The following is an 18,039-nucleotide window of genomic DNA, read 5'->3' on the forward strand; positions in this document are numbered from 1 at the left end:
GCTCCGAGAATTTTACAGAGCTGGCGGAATTCCGAACAGGCTCTAAGATAGCCGAAATTGCTCCCTGTTTCCAAAGCCAGGCGTCGCAAGGTCAATGTAGGTAGGGGCATGGGCCATGTGCAAGTGCAAACAAACTACTACTCCCTCCGTTCCGAATTACTTGTCTTGAATTTGTCTAGATACGGATGTATCTAGACTTATTTTAGTGCTAGATACCTCCGTATCTAAACAAATCTAAGACAAGTAATTCGGAACGGAGGGAGTAGCTAGTAGTACCTGCCCTGTACATGATGCGTGGAAGCTCGATTCTCTCTTTTCCGGTGTGCCGGTGGCAATCATCACAAGCAACTAGCTAATGATCTATCACCGATGAATGTCCATGGATTCGCTGATAATGTTGCTAGCTGGAGTAGCTATTTTCTGCTATATACATGCATGCATGATAGTAATATGGTCTGGCGTCGACCCGTCTGCAGAACCCAACGGACGGCCGGTGAATGAGACTGAGCTCACGCACGGCACAAGGAAGCTTCCAGGATGTGGTGCCATGCACGCAAGCCAAACTCTCCTAACATACGCGACATGCATGTTTTCAGGACTAAAATGCGAGAGTATATTGTTGTGTTTTCCTCCCATGTGCGCGGAAAATGGGCAGAAGCAACTGGTTACTGCTTGTGCACTGGTACGTGGGCGCATTCTCACTACTGTTAGTCTGCTACCACATTCTAGTGTAATGGGGTCCCAGTCAGTGAGGGCGACCCATGAGCCATGCCTGCTCTTATTCATCTGCTGGGCACGGGCAGTACACATTCCTTATCCCTCGCAGGCCAATGAACATGGGCGGCCTGGTAAAATATGTCACCAATACTTTTCCTTGGCCTCTATACAATGCCTAGCTGTAGTACTAGCTCTTTTATTTTTCTGCGGGTAATGTAGCTCTTGTTTAAACACTGCACTAATTCCTGCCAGGCCAATGAGCATGCATGGCCGGGTTAAAAATGTCACCAGTACGTTGCCTACCAAAGAAAGAAAATTGAATCATGAGAGAGGTTGGTGGAGGCATGGTGTTGATTGAATTCAACCGTCCATCCATATCAAGGGGAATAGCGTTGGACCATGTGACGTACCACCGCCATGTCTGACTCTTACGAGTCACGAGGCCAAGTGAAATGAAGTGATCGAGCAGCTTAACTCCACGGCTGCGCCTAACTAACGTACCACTGGCCTGGAGCTCCATCGGAATGAATTGGCTGTCGGTGGTACAGGTTTTCCAGCCAGACCGCCGGATTAATCAAAGCCAAACCAATGTTAGGCGGCACTAGCTTAGAGCCAAGCAAGTAGCACGTCCATTTTCCTCCTCCACACCACACCACAGCACACCACACACCGCACCGACTGTTTGAAAGCGAGGCCAATTGACGACAACCAGCACGCACACATCATCGTCGCCCATGGACGGATCGAGGAACACGCGGCTAATTAATCATCAGCCTGGCTCCTGGACACCACGCACGTTTGCGCACGTCGATCGTGTCCACGAACAATGAACAACGACATGATCTCTTTTTTTTGCACCAATTAAGCAGCTTCATCGGGCGTGGGAGGTTGCCGGGTGTTAATCGTGCGTGCGTGCGTCGCGGTGGCCCTGAATCGAACGAGTCCAGATGATCACAATTGCTCAAAGGAAGTAAAGCAAAGCCGTCCAAAGATGTTGCGGGTGAGCAGGAGCATACTTAGCTAGAGGACAACACCAGAGCAGAGCAGTTGTGTTGGTATGCACAACACAAGGGAAGCGGTATGGCAGCAGGCAGCAGCAACGCGGACGGACGGGCGGCTTGCTATCGTCGCGACCGCGCTGGCTGCCAAGCCGCCGCCCGGTGGAACCGTGTGGGCGGAGACTTTCAAAGCGATGGGGACCCAACCCAACAACAAGCCAAGTACCACTTCCTTTCTTACTTTCTGTTGAGAGCAAGAGCAGGAGCAAGAGCAAGAGCAATAGCAAAGCGGAGACTGGATCATCACAAGGACATGAGCCCACCCAAGTCCATTAACACCCACACCCGCAGAGAAATAAAACACCACCGGCTCGGGCTCTGGTAATCAGGCAGGCTCAATCAGTGGGAATAAGTTGATGATCTGTCGTCTCTAAGCCGCCCGCCACGACGCGCCATCCTCCACCATCTTCTTCCTCCCTCCCTCTTAAAAGCCCCCGCTTCCTTGCCTCTTCAAGCCCAATTCCCCGCCCACTCCCTCCGTCCACCGCCACCCAAGAGAGAGACAGGCTCTCTAGATTCTAGCCCCGCAGCAAGCATCGGATCAAACCATCTAGTATTATTTCAGGAGGGCTCTGCCCGCCGGCGCCGCGGTTGGAAGACACAGAGATAGACGGATGTTGGGGGGCGGGAAGATGAAGGGCGGGGACGCGGTTAGCGGCGGCGGCAGCAGCAACATTAGCCCCATGGTGTCCTTCCTGCTGGGCGCCGCCGTGGCCACCGTCTGCGTCCTCTTCTTCATGTCCGCCAGCCCCGGCCGCAGCCTCGTCGACGTCGCCGCATGGAGCCACAACAACGGCACCGCCGCCCAGCACCACCACCACCTGCGCTCCGTCGCCGACGACGCCGACGCCGCCCGCAACCTCTCCGTCGTCGTCGCCGCTCCGGCACCCGCCCCCGTCCAGGTACGCACGCACCTACCATGACAATTTAATTTGTTGATTTTTCTCGCACCCATCCAACTAGTATTACTATTGCTGTTGGGTTTGAGCGTCGTTCTGCATAAATTAACTCCGGATTAATCAATTCAGACTGTATTACGAGGATCACCACTGTAGATACTTCCCCCCTCCGCGCACGTCCGTGGCGTTCCCACCGCCAGCCGATCGTTTCGTTGGTCAAACGCACACACGATTTTCCTCCTCCAATCAATTATTTTGTTTTCGTCAAATTGCGACAAAGGCACAAGAGCAACTGGCCAAGGTGGTGGCGCCATGCCATGCAAGCTACTAGCTACATATTCGGTGGAGGGATAATATCGGATACTAAAAACCAGAGACGCCGTTTTCATGCTAACAAAGCTATATTAAGAGAGGAGAATCCTCTTTTTGAATGGGTTGCGTGAGGCGACGGCGACCGGGTAACCAAAAGCGCGCGCGGCCTGTGTTGATCGAGTCTAGTAGTAACCAAAAGCGGTGGTGGAGCGGCGAAGACCAGCTCACGTCGGTCTCGAGGTCGACGGCGGGCGGCTATGTGTGTGTATGTGGACGTCTGCTTTCTCCGCCCTCTCTCGCCTCCAACAACCGCCCGCTCCTTTTCCTTTTCTTTCCATCCTCCCCATGTCTATGTATGTATTTTTAGTGGTATACTACAGTATACTGGGTGTCATTAGACGTCGTCATTATCAACCCTAATGACTCACCACTCTCGTAGCTTCTCCCCATGATGGACAAAAAAGAAAAGCTTGTTACACGATGACAAAGGAGCTCATTACATGAGTCATCACTGTGCACGTTGCTGCTTTCAGCACTCCCGGGAAGACATAATTATTCTGCTCTGCTGTCGGCATGGCCGCCACGACGGACACGTGCCCGCCGGTTGTTGCCTCGGCAGCCGTACACGTGGCGTCCGAAACGGCTAGTAGTTCTGTTGCTGAGACTGATCGGACGGCCCTTCTTGCTGCAGGGTGGGGACCACCCGCGCTTACACCTCGCAGTGTTCTTGGAGTAGTACATACAGGCACAGCAGCATGGGAGCATGTCTCTCTCTCTCTCTGACATACAAAATCTATTTTCGTGATAGGAATACAGGCTTGCATGTGACCACCGATCATTAGGTCGCACATGTGCAGCTGCAGGCCAGTCCATGGAGAGAAAAAAACTGTTTTTGAGAACTACAGCAGTACAAATTTAATTTGCTATAAGCTTAAGCTAGTCCCGGCATGGCCGTCAGGCCTGCATTCATTTGCCCGCGCGTCCAAATCTGTCCATGCATAAATGCTCACAACTCTCCGAACTTAATTTCCTTGTCCCTTACGATCAATGTTGGACGAACAATGCAGGCGTCGCCGTACGGGGACCTGGAGGAGGTGCTGGCGCGGGCGGCGACGGCGGACCGGACGGTGATCATGACGCAGATCAACGCGGCGTGGACCAAGCCGGGCTCGCTGCTGGACCTCTTCTTCGAGAGCTTCCGCACCGGGGAGGGCGGCGTGGCGCGCCTGCTCGACCACCTCGTCATCGTCACCATGGACCCGGCGGCGTACGCGGGGTGCCAGCTCGTGCACCCGCACTGCTACTTTCTCAGGACGACCGGCGTCGACTACCGCGGCGAGAAGTTCTTCATGAGCAAGGACTACCTCGAGATGATGTGGGGCCGCAACAAGTTCCAGCAGACCATCCTCCAGCTCGGATACAACTTCCTCTTCACGGTACGTTCTTACTTTTCTTGTTTATTACATATATATGCAACAACTTCATGCATGTTACTTTCGATCCATGGCAGTTAGTTAGGATGTACATACAGTTGCAACAAGTTGGTTAGATAGGTTGGTTACGTGTTGGTTGGTGTGTTGCACGTTGGATCCGTGGCTGTACAGGTTTGGCCGGTCGTGCTCCGTTGAATTGTCCAAGTCCACCGAGGTGGGCTAAGCTACTGCTTATCGTGTGGACTTTGACAATGGCGATCGATGCATGTTGCACGCTAGGTAGCCATTAGATTATAGGAGTACTGCATAAGCATGAAAGCATGGATCATGTGGGCCGGCGGCCGGTCGGGAACTTGTGGTTTGTCTCCTCCGGCCGACTGAAACATTTAAAGATAAAAAATTCCAGATACAGTATAATCCACCTTGATCTTGGCATCGCTAACATATGCTAGCTGCTGAACGCAGGACGTGGACGTGATGTGGTTCCGGGACCCGTTCAAGCACATCTCCATGGGGGCGGACATCGCCATCTCCAGCGACGTCTTCATGGGCGACCCCTACAGCCTCGGCAACTTCCCCAACGGCGGCTTCCTCTTCGTGCGCTCCTGCAACAAGACCATCGAGTTCTACCGCCACTGGCAGGCCGGCCGCTACCGCTTCTTCGGCAAGCACGAGCAGGACGTGTTCAACCTCATCAAGCACGACATGACGGACCGCCTCGGCGTCGCCATCCAGTTCCTCGACACCACCTACATCAGCGGCTTCTGCCAGCTCAGCAGGGACCTCAACAAGATCTGCACGCTACATGCGAATTGCTGCGTCGGGCTCGGGGCCAAGCTCCATGATTTGAGGAATGTGCTGGACGTGTGGAGGAACTACACGGCGGCGCCGGTGCCCGACAAGAGGGCCGGCAAGTTCCAGTGGAAGGTGCCCGGGATATGCATCCACTGATCCAACTCATTGATGAGTTGGTTGCCCATTCTTTCTGTTCTTCTTGCTTCGCCTTCTCCTTCTCGTGGAAAGAGAGGGAGGGGATTGAGAGGGTCAGCATCGATCGATTGATTCATTTTGTGAAATCATTTCAGCTAGATGATTATTAGTAAGTTATTATACTGTATATGTACACAAACATACACAGAGTAGCAGTACTCCAGTATGCGTGCAGCACATGCATGCATGTATGCTGGTCCTGGCCGACCCTCCCTGGCCTGTAATTAAAGATGAATGAGTAAAGCAGTAGCCTGTTTATGCACCACAAGTGTTGTTTTCTTGATGATACGTACTACACTCGAATGCAAGCAGAAACACAGATTAAACTAACTTCACTGACGACCTTGGCAGGAAAACAGGTGTTGTTTAATTGAGGGAAAACATAAGCCTCACTAGCACAAATGCCCGTGCGTTGCAACGGGAAAAAAATAACACTACGAACATGACTGGCATATTCGCTACAACATAGACATGGGTATCTCATCCATGACATAATCATCACATAAGCACTGGGCTGTATATCTCCACTCTGTGATGAGATCAGACATCACTTGCACGCCCTTACCCTAATAAGCATAGTTCAAGAACCCTCTCTGCCGGTCCATGTCCTCAATTTCAACACGCCTTTTATCCTCCAACGATGGCTTACGGATGTTAAATAACAATTATGATAAAATAAATTAGAGACCTATATTTACAACCCATCTCACATCAAAAATGATATAGGAAGATGTAAAATACATCATTTGGAAAATATTGTCTAGATTGTTATGCTGTCTAGAATTATTATTAAGAACTTTATAAAGTAAGTAAAGTTGAATTAGCAAGTTGGATGGAGATTGTACACTGTAATTTCATGTCCCAACAGTCCAACTTAGACGGCTCCATTAAATATATATATATATAGTGTCCGAACAAATTATACACTGTAATTTGAAGTACAGATTAGACTGATGCATCAAATATGATGTACATCTAAAGTCTGAATTGTTCTCCTTTTAAGACATCTATGAACATTCAATAGACATTTTAGTTCCATAGCCCAAGACAAACTGTCAGTCATGAACCCTAAGAAACGGGATCAAGGAGTCATATTGAACGTCAAAATTGAAAGATGAAACGTTACGGTACATACGTGTAGCTCTGGGGCCATGTTATATTACATACGTGTGAAGCCACCCAGCAGCCAACAAACCAAATTGATCTGTCAGAAGTAGATCCCAAACGAATCAGCATCACCTGTAAATCAAACCGGGGGTTTCTTCCAGAGTGTATATGTCACAGCACCGAAACAGCACACACTCCACAATGTTAGTACCAGAATCCCGTGCATCCATATTTTGTGGAGGCGGCGAGGTGCTCGTCCACGGCTAGCCGTCGACGGCATCCAGTGCGTGACTGCATCCACGGCAAGTCGTTTCGACGACCATGACAGCAACGTCCTTTACTCCTTCCCTAACTTCTCTCGGGCACCATCATCGGTGGACGGTGAGAAGGACCAACACTTCACGGCCTAGCTGCAGAACTTGAAGTCATGGCCGAAAGCGCTTGCAGAGAACCGGCTGAGCACGCATATTATAGACCTGGGAACACAAAATCCGTATCTTAGTTCTTAACTTCTTATAGCATGTAAAATATCTTTGCTTGGTTGTAGCTTTGACCAAATCACCAGAAGAATGGGCACCTGATTGCAGCGTGAGTGCAGATTAGCATTTATTTTAAGTGCCATTATGTTGGCCTTTGAAGGTACGGTTTGATCGGATTTTAGTTTGAGAATTCTACAAAAATATACTATCTTAAATTCCATTGTTACCCCTCAAAAAAATCTCAGTGTAATGAAAATCTATATAAGAAAAGCTATGCATCTAGGAACATGCAGCGTCCCTTCTGAATAATTATTAGATCGGATGTAAGTGCACAGAGAGAAGGACATGATCAGCAATGGAAAAAGCAAATGTGCACATAGTAAATAACCTTATGTAGTTAGACTATACACTAAGAGAATCTGGAACAAAACGATTCGCAAAATGTACAAAAACGTAACTCTACAGCCTCCAGTGCAGGCTACAAAAACTTAAAATCCCTATGTTCTCTTCATGAAAATGCCCGTGTGTTGTAGTAGTCCGTCAAGGAAAAAAATATGTCCTACATTCTGTCAGCTTCCTGCAGAAGTACGAGTAAGAGATAGGCAATGCGATGGAAAAGATGAGTTCAGAGAAGGGAAAGGAACAACTGACCCCGTCGTTTACCACGCAAATACCTGTTTCACTGCCACCCATACAGTGGACTCCACCGGAGCATGGCACAGCCTAGTTGAACAATGACGCAAGTTTTTAGCAGATCAGTGGCCGGGATGGGCGGGAGCAGTAGCCAGGGATTACAGAGGCTAAGTGTATTTGTCGACATACTGTGAGTTACCAGTTTCCAACAGTGTGGAGGAAGCTGAAGCCCAGGCAGCCCTGGTTCGGCTGCATGCTCTGGCAAAAAATTTCAGAGGACCCGTGGAGCTTGAGAGGGCTAATGCTCATTTCTAGAGGAAAATAATATCAGATTTCTAAGTGAACTATAATCCCATGTAGGTATGCTTGTAGAACAAAGAACATATTACACATCGATGTAGTCCCTTCCTCCTCACAGAACTAAACAAAAGAACACACAGGAGTAAAATTATAATAACTGAATAAAATAACACACTGGACTGATTTAAATTATGAATTGGACAGAAACATTTTCATGGTTGCCTAGCAAATGAAAATAGCATCTTATCATATATTGGGTCTTCAACAGAATCAAATACATGGTCAGAGTGTTCCTGAGATTGATGGTTTTTGAACTCTGTTCCTTGACAACATGGCCCCTGCTTGCTTACTTTTGGATCGGATAGACAACCAAATCCTAAGTTTTTTTTTACTTTCACTTTGCAATTTATTATATGCAGCAGGACACTATGGTACTACAATTTCCATTAAAGTAGCTACAAAAGGTCCCTAGTCAACATATTAACATCATGAGAAATGTTTCTGAATGCCTGAAACGTTACAGTGTGGCAAAAAATTCTGAATTGCAGTTGCCTGAAACTGACATGTTTCTGTGAACATCTCAAACCTGGTGGACTTGATGCCTAAGATATTTTCAACACGAATTGGTTCAATTTCTTTTATAAACTCAGGTTCAAAACTATCGCTTCTTAACAACATTTTCTGTACTTGTTCACTGCCAAATTATTCAGTATATTGTCAACTGAAAATAGACTAAACATCTGTGATTGCTGCCTGCAGTCAGTTTTCCTTAAGAAAGAAGAAATGATATGGAATTTTGGTCTATTGAGCTTTCTTCTTAATGAAAAAGAGGCATCTTTGAGAAAAAATAGCAATAGCATTCATCATCTAGTAGGGATGAATGACACGGGTGCCTTTAATATTCTTGCGGAATTTCTATGATGATTTCAGTAAAATTTCAGATTTTAGAAAGTACGAACGAGACAAAACTTTAAATATTTAATTTTTATGACTTTTTTGTTTGATGAAACCAGTAGAAAATATATTCTATATAAGTGGGAACAGGTCCAGAACGAGGCCCGTAAGAAACTATTTTCTGTTTCTTTCCCGTGCCTGTATAAGTGCGGAAGTATGCTATTATAACTATTACCGAATGGCAAAAATCTGGCACAAGAATATTATGTTATTGAGGGTTCAGGTATAAGCATATGAGATAGATCATCCAAATTTGTGAACAAATACTTCTGGTGAGCTTAGAATCAATTAAGCTATTGAGATTGATAATGTAGTGTCAAGATTTTAACAGAGAAAGCATCATTGTATTGGTAATGAAGGGGGAAAGGCATCAAAGAGAACACCTACAGAAGGATTAATGGAACCTGACTACTGGTCCCTTCTTTTGTTTTTCATGATTGCAGAAGCTTAAGTACTTGAGCAATCTAGAAAAAATACTAAAACTACTTACGAATCCCCTGCACCTCTATCAAGATAAATCATACTGTAGGTGTTGGCATCTATGATCATTCCCCTAATCATATTCTGCAACTCCAATAACACATATAAGATAAGCTTTCTGTTCACATACTAACAGAAGTGTAGCTTCTATGAATCTACTTCAAGCACTGTAGACTTGAATCAACTTCTAGACTTGAATCAACTTTCAGAATTGAATTAATGCGCACAAAATCAAGAGAGTGATCTAATCGCTCTTATATTTCTTTACGGAGGGAGTAGTAGTTGATGACAAATGCAAAATACTTGATCAAGACTGTTGCAACTCCTGTACCAATTTTTTGTGAACCTCTTCAAGCTGTTATAATATGAAGATTTACTGTATATATTTTCACAGCCAACCAATTATGTATACCTTAAGCCAATTAACTATAGAGATTTAGAGTGAAACCATATAACATTGTTCTGAACCACTAATGCAAACCTTCAACCAATTAAGTACAGTGATTTAGAGTGGAACCATATAGCACTGGTATTTGTCAAATAACAACTGTTCTTCCTAGATAAAATTTAGCTAGCTTTATCACCTTTGATTGCTACTTCCAAAATAGTCAATTAAATTACCTCTCTGCCATCACCATGATATTAGTTTAACTTTTCCTGACATACAGTAGTTGTTCTTCCTAGATACAAATTTAGCTACACTTATCACATTTGATCGCTACTTCTAATTATTTTTTTCCTGAGGAACATCCTGTAATGAGGACAGGAGGGTGTTTTAGGAATTGACTTGTTTAGAGCTTAAGTAGTAGTTGATGACAGATGCAAATTGATTACACTGTAGTACGTGCCTCAGTCCTCAGGTAGACGAAGTTCCGGCGGACAGCGGAGTACGTGCAGACGGATTTCCGGTGAAGTCCACGGTGTGTAAAGCGATGTCGGAAACTTGCGACACGACGATGATCCAAATAACTGCAGATTATTGCAGAGTTAGAACACACAAAATTATTTAACCTTGCAATTAGAATACAAAGGGTTCAGTGATGTCTTTTTCCATTGATGACAGATGCAAATCATCTGGATATGAATTGGGTAGTATTTATTATTAGGTTTAGATACATTGATTGATGGGACTGTAGCAATAACAAAAACCTTCAGTAGCAAGATACATCTCTGTTCTCTATCTAAATGTGCATAAATCAGTAGCATCATACATCATACGAGAAGCACCATACATTTATGTAAATGTGAAGCAATCAACACTTCTCTCTATGCCTTCTCTATCACTCTGCTCTCTCTCTCTCTTCTTCACATATCTCTTTTTTTATCCACAAGGGCAGATCAGTAGTCGTTGGACCCTCTCTCTCATCTCTGCTCTCTCTCTCTCTCTCTCTCTTTCTAGCAGTAGCGGCCAGTAGCAGTTCCATCAATCCCTCTATCTAAATGTGCAGCAATCATCATCTCTCTCTGCTCTCTCAATCTCTCATCTCTCTGCTCTCTCTCATCCTCAACTACCTCACCAGCAACAGCGTCCAGCATGCCCTCTGCTCTTTCCCTAGAGCAAGAACTCCTCACAAACCCGGTTCAACCAAGGCTGCAGCACCACCCTTGTATCCACCACAGAAGTGACCTATCCCCTATGCAGCACCAAGAGAAGGGGGCCGGATCGAGATCAATCACACACAGAGAGAGATGAGGGGGAGGAGATCCGACAGGGAGGCGACAAGGGTGACGGGCAACACCGAGGCACGCTTCTGCTCCAAATTCTGGGAGGAAGATGGAAGCGGGGGAGATAGGCAATGCGATGGAAAAGATGAGTTCAGAGAAGGTAAAGGAACAACTCACATGTTTCTGAATTGCAGTTGCCTGAAACTGACATGTTTCTGTGAACATCTCAAACCTGGTGGACTTGATGCCTAAGATATTTTCAACACGAATTGGTTCAATTTCTTTTATAAACTCAGGTTCAAAACTATCGCTTCTTAACAACATTTTCTGTACTTGTTCACTGCCAAATTATTCTGTATATTATCAACTGAAAATAGACTAAACATCTGTGATTGCTGCCTGCAGTCAGTTTTCCGTAAGAAAGAAGAAATGATATGGAATTTTGGTCTATTGAGCTTTCTTCTTAATGAAAAAGAGGCATCTTTGAGAAAAAATAGCAATAGCATTCATCATCTAGTAGGGATGAATGACACGGGTGCCTTTAATATTCTTGCGGAATTTCTATGATGATTTCAGTAAAATTTCAGATTTTAGAAAGTACGAACGAGACAAAACTTTAAATATTTAATTTTTATGACTTTTTTGTTTGATGAAACCAGTAGAAAATATATTCTATATAAGTGGGAACAGGTCCAGAACGAGGCCCGTAAGAAACTATTTTCTGTTTCTTTCCCGTGCCTGTATAAGTGCGGAAGTATGCTATTATAACTATTACCGAATGGCAAAAATCTGGCACAAGAATATTATGTTATTGAGGGTTCAGGTATAAGCATATGAGATAGATCATCCAAATTTGTGAACAAATACTTCTCGTGAGCTTAGAATCAATTAAGCTATTGAGATTGATAATGTAGTGTCAAGATTTTAACAGAGAAAGCATCATTGTATTGGTAATGACGGGGGAAAGGCATCAAAGAGAACACCTACAGAAGGATTAATGGAACCTGACTACTGGTCCCTTCTTTTGTTTTTCATGATTGCAGAAGCTTAAGTACTTGAGCAATCTAGAAAAAATACTAAAACTACTTACGAATCCCCTGCACCTCTATCAAGATAAATCATACTGTAGGTGTTGGCATCTATGATCATTCCCCTAGTCATATTCTGCAACTCCAATCACACATATAAGATAAGCTTTCTGTTCACATACTAACAGAAGTGTAGCTTCTATGAATCTACTTCAAGCACTGTAGACTTGAATCAACTTCTAGACTTGAATCAACTTTCAGAATTGAATTAATGCGCACAAAATCAAGAGAGTGATCTAATCGCTCTTATATTTCTTTACGGAGGGAGTAGTAGTTGATGACAAATGCAAAATACTTGATCAAGACTGTTGTAACTCCTGTACCAATTTTTTGTGAACCTCTTCAAGCTGTTATAATATGAAGATTTACTATATATATTTTCACAGCCAACCAATTATGTATACCTTAAGCCAATTAACTACAGAGATTTAGAGTGAAACCATATAACATTGTTCTGAAGCACTAATGCAAACCTTCAACCAATTAAGTACAGTGATATAGAGTGGAACCATATAGCACTGGTATTTGTCAAATAACAACTATTCTTCCTAGATAAAATTTAGCTAGCTTTATCACCTTTGATTGCTACTTCCAAAATAGTCAATTAAATTACCTCTCTGCCATCACCATGATATTAGTTTAACTTTTCCTGACATACAGTAGTTGTTCTTCCTAGATACAAATTTAGCTACACTTATCACATTTGATCGCTACTTCTAATTATTTTTTTCCTGAGGAACATCCTGTAATGAGGACAGGAGGGTGTTTTAGGAATTGACTTGTTTAGAGCTTAAGTAGTAGTTGATGACAGATGCAAATTGATTACACTGTATTACGTGCCTCAGTCCTCAGGTAGACGAAGTTCCGGCGGACAGCGGAGTACGTGCAGACGGATTTCCGGTGAAGTCCACGGTGTGTAAAGCGATGTCGGAAACTTGCGACACGACGATGATCCAAATAACTGCAGATTATTGCAGAGTTAGAACACACAAAATTATTTAACCTTGCAATTACAATACAAAGGGTTCAGTGATGTCTTTTTCCATTGATGACAGATGCAAATCATCTGGATATGAATTGGGTAGTATTTATTATTAGGTTTAGATACATTGATTGATGGGACTGTAGCAATAACAAAAACCTTCAGTAGCAAGATACATCTCTGTTCTCTATCTAAATGTGCATAAATCAGTAGCATCATACATCATACGAGAAGCACCATACATTTATGTAAATGTGAAGCAATCAACACTTCTCTCTATGCCTTCTCTATCACTCTGCTCTCTCTCTCTCTCTCTTCTTCACCTATCTCTTTTTTTATCCACAAGGGCAGATCAGTAGTCGTTGGACCCTCTCTCTCATCTCTGCTCTCTCTCTCTCTCTCTCTCTATCTCTCTCTCTCTCTCTTTCTAGCAGTAGCGGCCAGTAGCAGTTCCATCAATCCCTCTATCTAAATGTGCAGCAATCATCATCTCTCTCTGCTCTCTCAATCTCTCATCTCTCTGCTCTCTCTCATCCTCAACTACCTCACCAGCAACAGCGTCCAGCATGCCCTCTGCTCTTTCCCTAGAGCAAGAACTCCTCACAAACCCGGTTCAACCAAGGCTGCAGCACCACCCTTGTATCCACCACAGAAGTGACCTATCCCCTATGCAGCACCAAGAGAAGGGGGCCGGATCGAGATCAATCACACACAGAGAGAGATGAGGGGGAGGAGATCCGACAGGGAGGCGACAAGGGTGACGGGTAACACCGAGGCACGCTTCTGCTCCAAATTCTGGGAGGAAGATGGAAGCGGGGGAGGCCAAGAAGGAAAGAGGGACGAACCTGGGGCCGCCGGAGACGCGCCGGCGAAGCCCTGCCCGAAACCCTAGCCACAGGGGTGGGGTTGCAAGCGGGAGGTAGAGGACGGGAGCGGAGAATCTGGCCGGAGCGGAGGGAGGCCCGGACCGTGGGTAGCTCGGGGGCGTGTTGCGCGTCGCCGGAGGTCGCCGGAAGCGGCCGGTGTGGGTGGCGGCGGCGGCGATGACTCCATGGGTGAGAGGGAGAGGAGGCGAGCCCGTGCATATCTGGTGATACGGTGGGTGATATGATCCCATGATACCGAACCATGTTGGCCGTTGGATCTGTACTAGAGGCACATGATTGAGCAGCACCAGTTCGCATTGGAAAGTATGCCAAAGACCCCCCTGGGTTATTCTATAATTCACGAAGGAAGTGCAATCACTCTGTTTTGTTCCCTCTTCTTCAATACGATTCGTTCCCCACCGCCGCCGCCTAGATGAAGTCAACCATGGGAAAATCCCACCGCAGCCGCCAACTATGGGACTAGTCCCACCGTCGCGGGATGTGGCGTCCCGCCACCGCCGGTTTCCATAGCCGGTGTATCTCCGCCGGCAGTTGTGCCGGTCCTAGCGGTCAAAGCTCAACCCGCATCCTTCAATTGTGGCGTTGCCTCCAATGGCACGGCGGCCGCAGACTTGCCCCACTCCAAGTTTGACCGTGGCCCGTTCCCAAGGAAATGCAACACAGATCTGAGAAGTCAACCTGGTTTGTTCATTCTCTAATCTCATAGCGTTCGGGCAAAACATCTAATTTTTGGAATATAATATTGTCTTGTGAAATTTTCTCCACAACGTAGTCCTTAATGATTGTAGAAGGCTGCCATGAATGACTCTGCAAATGTCTTGGTGTATTTGGATTCACACTAGCAAAAAAAGGTTCTAAAATATGCATATTTTGCGGTGACAATCTGCAAGTAAAAAAACAGTACCTATCTCGCAATCCTAATAGGTTGTCACTAAGCCATTGATTTACAGAACTAATGTACGTCACAAAGCTTTCTTCATTATCATGGTGCAAGTTAGTGCCATCTCAATTTTCTGTCACTCCTGCATGTAACGTGAGATGTGTGTTAGTGTTATAGCTGATTGCCAGCATAGTTAAGCTTCACTTTTTTTTATATGTTCAAGCGGTGTTACCAACTGATATCTAAATAATTTTTTGTATATTTCAGTTGCGCCAAGTAGCCCATGATGCAGTCGACGGAGAGCATTGGTCAGAGCTGATCGACTACTCCAATTGTGCTTGAAGATGATGCCAATAGCATTTCACGGTACATAAGTTGGTGCATTCAATAATTGTGCCTTGTTGTATGTACCATATCATTTGTTTATTTTTTCTGTACCAAAATTTACCTTACAATATATATATATTTAAAATATTACATTTAACGAGGATATATAACGAAAGAAAATAGATAAGAAGAAACCTAGTGTTTAAACAAAAAAAACGATGGGAACGTAGAAATTTTACCTGCATACTTGACGAAGAACGAAGAAGCAATGTCTTGTGTAGCATTATTACATATGAGAAACATGGTAGCCCTTGAATGTACTCAAAGAATATTAGAATCCTCTGGCTTGTAAGAAGATAAGACATTGTGAAACAATGGGCTGATGAAGAGCTTTCCGCTGCTAACTTTGTCAAAGGAATTTGGGATTGAAACTCCTTTCTTGTAAATAGCTTTGACTGACAGTTAAAATTACAGTTGCACCAAATCATAGCTATTATGGTGATAAAGCGGGTGCTATCATTTAATTATTTCATGGTTTGTACTAGGTCAATAACTGATTTTTTTTACATGGTCTTATAAGATCAAGAAACATCAAAGTCGATCAAGAGAGTTAGATGGTGTGGCATGCATGACTGTCATTTGGCATCACAAAGGTGTTTAAACATTGAATGTATTTAACGTCGGAGTATGTTTTTCTAGGAAAAGAATGTGTTGCTCTAATTCTTTATTTTGTCATGTACTCCCTCTGTCCCGAAAGGTAAGATGTTTTTTAATACGGACAACGCTACACCTACGTAAATTCTTTTACGTATCTTACGAAAAGGCTTAGGTGGAGATATTTGATTGGAAAAGAAAAGGAAGGGGGCCCCACCCCCTGAAAATCAGGGGGGGCTGATTAGTTAGCGATGGAAGGCTTACGTAGCTTTTCGTAAAGCCATACATAGGTCTAGCATTTTTGTTTTAATACTATCATAGTATCAAAAAATGTGCTGGAGGGAGTAGGTATGATTTTTTGTCCACCACCGGACGGCGCACAAGTACTCATCAAGTGATCTGGAGTGAAGTTGTTCCGTCTAGCCACGTGAATCTGTGAGCTATATGGTACTGTTGTAAATATATAGTATTTTGTAAGGTCATGCTAATTCCAAGAAAAAGAATTTTATTTGTTGAAGTGGTTTTGTTTCTAGTGATTTTTGGATGCTGTGAATGAATGAATGTGCCGTGTCTTGGAAATGTATGTTCCCAGTACTTTCACGTGATCAGATAGCGCTCATGACTATTGTGTTCCCAGAATTACAAAAAAAAAAAGATATTGTATTCCCAGTGCCTTGCTACAAGTCATTCTTATACTCACTCCGTCCAAAAATACTTGTCATCAAAATGGATAAAAGAGGATATATCTAGACGTATTTTAGTTCTAGATACATCTATTTTTATCCATTTTGATGATAAGTATTTTTGGACGGAGGGAGTTGGAGAAAGTGAGCAATGCAAACTGAAGGCAATAGATTTTCTTCTGCTTGTACTTGTCGAGAAGCTCAGTTTTTGGAAAGATTTTGAGAAAAAGGCTTTCGTCCCGCTATATAGATATAGCATCAGCATCAACAGTATCTCTTGGTCGCATTATAGCAAGTAAATATGTCACAAAAATAAACTCTACATGGGTACTTGCAGTGTCGTCCTAATGATTTGGTGTTAGTCTGATTAATCCATGCTTATTAGTTTGATACAAACTAGATCACCTGATGTGTGCCATGAGTCCATGACCCACTAGGATGCGGTGTTCAGGACAGGAGTTACTGGCGAGAACGTGATAACTGTTGGTATCTGAAGGAGAAAAGTGTAGATCTGTTGTGATTTTGCAAGGACAGGCAAGGGGCTATATGTAAATTTATCAGTGAGTTGATCATGTCCCTTCGATGCAGATCCAAAGGACTACTCAATCGTGGAGCAGGGTATCATGTGAACGACCGTATCACTGGATATTTTCCCGCTCCTTCTGTGCTCTCTTTTTTCTTCACAAATCTGCTTGGACCGTGGGTTGAATACACCAAACAACAGGTTTTTTTCTGCAAAAACGAAACGTTTTCCCAGAGTCATTTTAAAAGGGACTGCGGGTTGAATTCGCAAAAACTGAGGGACTTTTCTGCAAAAGTGACGACGACATATGACCAGAAACAGTAGCTGCTTTATTATTATTATATATATATATATATATATTGAACTTTTATATATATATATATATATATATATATGGGAAAGATTAGGGAAAGATTTTTAAGGGAAGAGGTAATAAAATCCAGTCTCACAGAATTCGAATGGGCTAGTTTCTTTTTTTTTCCTTTTTGAAACAAACATCATGGCCTTTATTCTTCAAGAATGTTCAAAGGTACAATGAGTTAATTGCACCATTGGTACACAAACTTGTCCCCGATGCTCACTTTAGTCCACAATCTCGTAGACACGAAAAACGGCTACATCAACTTGTTAAACACGCTCAGTTTAGTACAAAAACAGATTAGAGGACGGCTGGAGCCGCCGCGTGGCATGTTGACTCAGCAAGTATTTTTCTAAAACCTCACTGTATGTTCTCGCATGCCGTTTGGCATGCTGACTCAGCAAGTATTTTTCTAAAACCCCAGTGTATGTTCTCGCATGCCGCGTGGCATGCTGACTCAGCAAGTATTTTTCTAAAACCCCACTATATGTTCTCGCATGCCGCATGGCATGCTGGCTCGGCAAGTATTTTTTCTAAAACCCCACTGTATGTTCTCGCATGCCGCGTGGCATGCTGACTTAGCAAGTATTTTTCTAAAACCCCATTGTATGTTCTCGCATGCCGCGTGGT

At 44.2% G+C, this 18,039-nt stretch overlaps 1 protein-coding gene across 1 annotated transcript; it reads left to right on the forward strand.

Annotated features, from left to right (window-relative positions):
• Positions 1-1,967: 1,967 nt before the first annotated feature.
• On the forward strand, positions 1,968-5,674 carry LOC119287406 (uncharacterized protein At4g15970-like). Its single transcript, XM_037566941.1, has 3 exons — positions 1,968-2,677; positions 4,054-4,422; positions 4,885-5,674. The coding sequence occupies exons 1-3, from the start codon at positions 2,390-2,392 to the stop codon at positions 5,368-5,370; spliced, it is 1,143 nt and encodes a 380-aa protein (XP_037422838.1). The 5' UTR covers positions 1,968-2,389; the 3' UTR covers positions 5,371-5,674.
• Positions 5,675-18,039: the final 12,365 nt, after the last annotated feature.

This window comes from Triticum dicoccoides, chromosome 4A (genome assembly GCF_002162155.2).
Source record: "Triticum dicoccoides isolate Atlit2015 ecotype Zavitan chromosome 4A, WEW_v2.0, whole genome shotgun sequence".
Lineage (NCBI taxonomy): Eukaryota > Viridiplantae > Streptophyta > Magnoliopsida > Poales > Poaceae > Triticum > Triticum dicoccoides.

What these genes read in the sequence shown, in the direction of transcription:
- LOC119287406 (XM_037566941.1), top strand. Translation starts at nt 2,390, where the DNA reads ATGTTGGGGGGCGGGAAGATGAAGGGCGGGGACGCGGTTAGCGGCGGC. An exon ending in CGGCACCCGCCCCCGTCCAG is followed by an intron (nt 2,678 to 4,053) that starts GTACGCACGCAC and finishes CGAACAATGCAG; the next exon opens with GCGTCGCCGTACGGGGACCT. An exon ending in GATACAACTTCCTCTTCACG is followed by an intron (nt 4,423 to 4,884) that starts GTACGTTCTTAC and finishes TGCTGAACGCAG; the next exon opens with GACGTGGACGTGATGTGGTT.